Source organism: Pteropus vampyrus, unplaced genomic scaffold, assembly GCF_000151845.1.
Source record: "Pteropus vampyrus isolate Shadow unplaced genomic scaffold, Pvam_2.0 Scaffold257, whole genome shotgun sequence".
NCBI classification, from domain to species: domain Eukaryota; kingdom Metazoa; phylum Chordata; class Mammalia; order Chiroptera; family Pteropodidae; genus Pteropus; species Pteropus vampyrus.
Window position 1 is genome coordinate 958,058 of NW_011889038.1, and position 6,979 is coordinate 965,036.

Below are 6,979 nucleotides of genomic sequence, written 5' to 3' on the forward strand. Positions count from 1 at the left end.
AGGGCACGTGGGCCTGTTCTGAGTCTGCAGAGCAAGGCTCTCCACCCTGAGTGCCAGAGAGGCCCATGGACCTGCCTGAGGCCACACAGCAGAGCTGTTTCCACGCCCTGATAGAAACAGCCCTCCAGGCTGGGAACTGCTCCTCCCAAGGGTGACCTGTCCGCGCCTGAGCCAGTGACCCCATTCTGCCCCCACATGGGCAGTGATGCCATAGGAGTAAGCCTGATTCAGCGCCCCCCCACCCAGGGTCATGCCCACAGGGCTTCTGGAGCTGCGGTGGACACTACCAATAAAGCCACAGCAGCGGAGCCGGGAAGAGGCCCAGCCTTGGCTGGGCAGTGGTGAGTGCCCCCCACCCCCCACAGCCAGGTGGTCGGTGAGTAACCGCCCTGTCACCCATGACTCACTCAGCTCCCCAGAGCGGGCGGTCACCATGAGAGGCTCGCACCGGAAGACCTGGGGGGACCATTGCAGCCAACCCCCACATCTGAGAGAGGGAGGCCAAGACCGGAAGGGACCTGCCCAGGACAGGAGGCCAGCCTGGTCCTGGCACAAGGCCTCGGCCAGGCCCCCATACCAGCTGACCTGGCACCGCAGGCCCTCCTCTTGGCCTGCGCCCCCCCCCACCTGCCCTCCCTGGGGCCCTCGCTGACACCCACCGGCCCTGGGAGCCTCTGCTCTGACAACAGAGAAGCAGAGCTGCCGCGTACCAGCCCAGCTGGCCGGGCTCAGCATCAGGCGAGCTCAGAGCCCTTCCAGGCCAGCACACACGTCGGACCCGATCAGTGGCAGGGGCCCAGGCATGCATCTGGGATTCGCTGCGCACGGACCACAGCCCAGGACAGGGAGCTGGGAGAGCAGCCCAGAAGAAAGGGAAAGGATCAACTGTCCGCCAGTGTCTGGGATCCCGGCAATGGGATGCCTTCTGGAAAGTTCTCTGGAGCAGAAAAAGCCTCCACCCAGGGCCCCTCCTGCCCCGGGCATCCTCAGATCCTGCAGGGCCGGCCTCCTTATGCATTCCTGGGGTGCTGAGGTGGGCTGACCATTGACTCCCAGCGGGTCTCAAAGCGCTTCTGCACTGGCTGCCTCGCCTGCCTTTGGGCATCAGCTCAGTGGACAGAGAGGGTCTCCTCGCCGTGCACGCACCGTTCACGCACCGTGCACGCACCGTGCACGCTTTCATTCACATCACCGGGCCCTGCTCCTACCCATGGCATCTCATGCATCTGGCCTGTGCCCACCCAAACAGGGCAGGGAAGCCCCAGAGACGCCTGGGGCCTCCCTCCCTTGCTCCTGGGAACGTCTGAGTTCTCTCTGCTCAGGAAAGGCTGGCATCAGCACTTTCTTCCCCCTGGGGCTGCAGGTCAGGCTGTGCTGGCTGGAAGGCGGGGTTGCTGAAGGTGGGGGGGTGGGGGACAGAGTCTGACTGATGCTTCAACCACCCACTCCGGACCCCAGCATTGGCCCACGAACCTTTGGGAAAGCTATTGCCTTAGGAGAATTCTGCCAACAAAGCTGGCAGTACACAGGAAGGAAGCCTGTGTGGGCACAGATGGTAATCACGACAGGCCCAGATTTGGGGGACCAACCTCACCAAAACTGGGGTCTACAGAGGTATACTGGCCACCGCCTGCCCCAGAGCCCCTCAGTTGCTGCCTTGGCTCCTCGCTCTCACCAGCTCCTGAGCCCTTTGCCCACCTTCTCTCAGATTCTCACTCCAACACCCCCTCCCTCCCCCCGCCCAGGACCCCAGGTTTCCCACCCCTGGACACCTCCCCAGTAACGCCAAACCTCAGCCAGCTGGCTCCGAAAATGATTTATTAAGCAGAGTAGCTGCGGATTCTCCAGCAAGGCAGAAGATTGCGATTCTGGGGAGGGGGAGGCTCCCCATCTCTGCCTCCAACCTCTGAGAACTGGAGGCTGGGATTCCAAGGCCCCCTGGGCTGACCCATTTCCCAGGAGGGACGCCAGAAGCAGGACTCTCTTTCCTAGTCTGAGTCTCCAGTGATCAGGCGGTCCCCACCCGCCCCGAGCCCTGCCCGGGGCAGCCTGCCTCACCGCCCCCCCCACCCCCCGCCCCAGGCGATGCCTCCGCAGCCGGGGCTGCCCGCCGGGCCTGGAGCGCTCTCTGCGCTGGGACCTTGTAATTATGTCCCACAGCCCGGGAAACCGCGGGCCTCGCAGCATCTGGCTGTGGTTGCGAACTTTTGTTTCAAGATGCGCGACTATTTATAGAAGGAAAACTGGTAGGATAGTAATTTCCTAGGAGCTGGAGGAGAAATTGGCTGCGTCTCTATTAAAAGGGGGTGGGGGCGCGGCGATTTATTAGGACTACGGCCGCGCGCGGGGGGAGGGGGGACAGGGTGGCGCAGGGAGCGGGAAGGCAGCGGCTGCCCCCTCTGGCCGCGTTAGGCGACCCCGGACGTGGCCCGCGTGTAAAAGAGGGGGAGGGGGAGGGGAGGAGAGAAGGGGAGGGAGAGCTGGCTCTGAGGTTTAATCAGTAGCATCCAGCTTAAATTCCCCCAAACGGCGGTTCCATAAATCAAACTTCTTTTTAAATCGGAGGCCAGAGCATATGCGTCCCATTAGGAATCCGGCGAAGCCACCGCTGCGCTGACGCGCCCCCTCGGCTCGCTGGGCCGGGCCGGGTCCAGCCCGTAGCTGCACGGAGCCCCGCAGGCGCAGCCGGGCGGACGCACACGCGCGCCCACGCTCCGCGCGCTGCCTTGGCCCCGAGGCCCGGACGCACCTCCGCCGGCGCCCCCTCGCCCCCCAGGTGAGGATTCGGCCAGGGCAAGGGCCAGGCGGCCCAGCGCGGCAGGAAGGCACGAGAAGCCGCAGCGACCTCGCCGGACAGCTTGGGCGCTGTCCGGTGGGGCGCAGCGTGCACGTGTGTACCGATGTGTATTCGGGGGAGCTGATATGTGCGTGCGGCTCTCTCAAATGTGGCACAGCCATGCGGGCCGCGTGGATTTATATAAATGAGGGGGATCCCGCTGATCCAGGACTCGGCTGGGACGCGCAAGGAATCTCGGCGCCGCCCGCGCGCCCTCCGGCCATCGCGCTCGGTGCGCGCAGCCTGGTCTTTGTGGGGCAGTCGGGCCTCCCGCGAGCTACCTTTTCTCTGACCCCCCAAAGCCGGAACTTCTCGCTGCGGAGGCTTCCTCCAGGTCCTCCACCTTAGCGGCTTAGGCCGGCGAGGCGACCCAAAGTCCCCCGGCTCCCGCGCGCGCCGGACACCCGGCGCCCCGCCCAGAGACCTCACTGCCGCGTTCCCTGCCCGCCCGGCTCCAGCGGAAGGCTGGGGAGGGACCCTACCGCCCACCACCCCACGTGCTGTTCGCAGAACTCACAGGTAGCTGCCGCTGGACAAGATGAGAAAGATCTGCGGGCAATAGACGGAGAGGAGCGCGCCGCGCGGCGACAGCAGGAGCATGGTGGGCCGGCACTCCTGGCAGGGCTGGCCAGGCCCCGCGCGCGGGCAGGGCGCCTGAGCCAGCTGAGGCCCGGGTTTCCGCGGCCCTCCCCGAGGTAGGGCGGCGGCACGGGACGCTAGGGACCCGGGCGCGCGGGTCCCGGCGCAGTATTCGCCAGTGCCCCGCCGCCGGGGCCGCGCATCGCGCTGGGGCTGGAGTGCGGGGCCGGGGGCTGGTAGGTGGCAGCGAGTGAGCCTCGGCAGCCGTCTGGCCCTCCGTCCGTCGATCCGTCGGAACCGGCTCTGTCACTCGCTCTGGCTCACGTCTGCAAGTCTCCCGAGGCGCGCAGCTGCCATTGGCCGGGCCGCCCTTACATCCGCCTCCTCCGCGGGCGGGTTTTTTAAAGGGGAGGCTGACCCGAGCGCGCGGCGGGAGCCGCCCCCAGGCCTTGCCCAAACTGCCTTGGCTCGGACCCCTTCCCGCAACTCCAGTAAGCCACACAGCTCTGGCCTGCTCTGGAGGTTGCACCTTGGGGGAACACCGCGGGATAACCATGCGGGGGCGTGCGCTCCTCTGGGGGGCTGTGCTCCGCAATGTGATCTCGTGTGCATGCATGTGCCTGCATGTGCCTGTGTGTGCCTGCGGGAGCGTGGGCGCGTCTGTGAGGGCGCAGGTGTGTGCGCACAGATGCACTGTGTGTGCTGCGCCTCTGCCTGCGTGCGCCCCTGGGTTTGGCGAAGCTGGCTGTGGGTCGCATGCGCTCACTGCCATCGCCAACCCGGCCCAACCTGGCAAGGCTCACCTGTGCACATGCTCACCGGTATCTCTGCAGGGTCCTGCCTCTGAGTCCCTGGAGAGGCTGACAGTGGGAATGCACCCCCAACAGGTGCACAGAGCTGCCAACTCTGGCTTCCCCACCTGGCTTCTTTTGCTCTCCTTCGGGGGGTTGGTTGGTTGGGATAGGTGTGGGGAGGAGCAGATCCACAAGGACACACTTTTCGGAACAATCCTCTTCCAGTGATTTTTTTAAAGGCCAGAAACACAGGTTTTGAGTTCCACTTCCTATTGTCTGCCAAGCCTGGCTACACACGAATGTCCCTCTAGATGCAACGTAGACCCCTTACGCTGGGGCAAAGGCACAAAGCAGGGAAGATGACAAGAAAACAGAGCTCTTGCAATACGGTCAGTGGTCCCAGGGGGAGTGGATTTCCTAGCTTCTGACCTGGCCTGGAGCATCCACGAGGACGGGCTGTCTCTGCCCCTTCGTTCCTCAGGATCCAGGGCTCTCAGGCCCCTCTGCCTCTCCTGGCTCCAAAGGCAGGAGGCAGGCATGGAGCAGGGTTGGTTCCGGCACTTCATGACCCTCGTTCCAGGGGGCAGAATGTGCCCAGACTCCTGACGGCTCCCCACATCCTGGGTTGGCCTCCTCCAAGGCTGGAGCTCGGAGGCTGATCAGTCCTCAAGTGAGGAACTGTGACTCTCCAAAGTCATTTGTTTTAAAATTGCTCAAAATCCAAGACACATCTGGTCTTGGGCCCCCAATCCCCATAGGGATTGTGAGGACGGAGTTCTCACCCCCCAGGGGCTGCACATCTGCACAGGCTGAGGGGCACATGTGTGGGGGGCTGCCTGTGCACAGTGTGGGCTGGTGGGCTGTGATCGTGAAATATCTCCCAACACACACAGCCTCTGACATTTGGTTGGGGCTTTGGTGGCCCTGAAATCCCAAATCCTCGGAGTCCTGGGCCCCAGAATATACTATCTGGAGGCGTCCCCAGAGTGCCTGCAGCACCTGCGATATCGTGGTTATTAACAATAAGAAAGGCTTGACTGGTGCACACAGTGTTTACTGGGACACCGCCCCAACCCCGGGGCCAAAGACCCCGGGACTAACCTTCACAGTGAAGGAGGCGCTACCATTCCCCTGTTTTCCCCAAGAAGAAAAGTGGGCTGGGAAGTTAAAGAGCTCACCCAAGACCGCTAGGTGAGCGAGGGGGGAGGACTGACCACCTGAACCTCATCCTCAACCTCACCGGGCTCCGAGGTCATTTAACCCTTTAAGTCACATCTGGGCCCAGCTGCCCCCTCCTCCCTGCCTTGTACAGCCAAGATGGATTGCAAAGAAAGGAGGACCCTTCGCTCCCACATGGGCGGGCAGGGACTGTGCTGGTGTCAGGGGCTGAGCACCCTCGCCTTAGCAGATCCCACGGTGGCTCTCTGGGTGTCCTGGATGTGGTTCCACGGGGGTGTTGTGGAGATCTCATTTTCTCCTCTCTCCCCAGGACCGAGAGAGCGTGTGCTTAAGGGGGCACACCAGGGGGAGGAGCCCCCCTCCCAGGGCCCCTTGGTGGGGGCAGACGGCAGTGCCAGGAACACCACCCAGCTCTCTCAGGAATTCCCAGGTGCCTGGGCACACAGGCTGGGTCCCACTGCCTGGGCTCTCCCTACTCAGACACTGGCCACCACCATCCTGCTCAGGATGGCCAGAGCAGCGGTCTCGCTTAAAGCGGGGAGTGCGGGTAGGGACCCTCGTGGTGGGAGGAAGTTACCGTCCCCAGTCATTCAGACCTCCAAGCCCTGGAACCAGCCCTGGAAGTCTGGGCTGGGCAACAACTTCAGCTCCTTGTGCAGGGTGGGGAGTCGGGGGTGCCTCGTCGAGCTCTTCCTGCAAGCTGGGGAGGGGGCGTCACTTTCAGATGACCCCTGTTAAGGAGCTAGTGCTAGAAGGAGTGGTCAGTGGTGGAGACCAGAGCCAACTCCAGTCTCCACTCTGCCATTTACTCCTGGTGTCCTTTGCTGGGTATCCTAATCCTTAAAACAGGAGAAATGAGGACATTTAATTCCAGAGTGGTCAAGGGGAAGCGCAGCCTCAGTACTGGGAACTAGATAGCAGAGAAAGCCTCGTTAGGGGGTGCCCATTTCTTTGGGGAACACAGGAGGAGTAAGCTCAGGAGCTGTGGGAGAGTCCAGAAAACAGGGCCTCCCTCCCCACCGGCCAACCCCGCTGCCAGCAGACTCAGTGCACGCACCCTCACCTCCCATAAACAAACACCCAGGGACACAGCCTACACACAGACCTATAATAAACAGAGCCACCAGCGGACACGCCAGGCTGCCAGGCCTGCAGAACTGAGGCTGAGACAGGGGGCTTCCGGCCCCGCCGCTGCAGCCGCTGGCCTCAGTTTCTCTATCTGTAAACGGCGGTGGGGACGATGGATGAAATGATTCTCAAACGAACCTTCTCCCTCTCCGCCTGGGAAGCCGCGTCTCCACTGGCGGCGCCCGGCCGGGCCCTCCCGCCCGGCTGTTCGCCGGCTTTGCCCGCGGCCGGGAGCCGCCTGCCTCCAGCCGCTAGCGGCACACAGTAGGCGCGCAGGGCGCGGCCGGACGGGGGGCCGTGGGCGCCCCCGACGAGGTGCACCGCACCCCCTCATGGTCACACCGCCCCCTCCACCCCCACTTCGAGCGAGGCCGAGACAGATTCTGTCTAAAGGAGATCGCAGCTCAACAGGTAAGGACTCGGCTGGGTTCAGGAATGTGGAAATACGACTCGGAGCAGCTAC

General features: G+C 63.5%; 1 protein-coding gene across 1 annotated transcript in view; it reads right to left on the reverse strand.

Annotated features, from left to right (window-relative positions):
- The window catches only part of WNT7B (Wnt family member 7B), a 46,380-nt gene extending 40,326 nt beyond the window's left edge, over nt 1-6,054 (reverse strand). Inside the window, exon 1 of the mRNA XM_011374980.2 lies at nt 3,354-6,054. Coding sequence (XP_011373282.1) covers nt 3,354-3,436 — 83 coding nt within the window. The 5' untranslated portion in view covers nt 3,437-6,054. The remainder of the gene's footprint in view (nt 1-3,353) is intronic.
- Nucleotides 6,055-6,979: the final 925 nt, after the last annotated feature.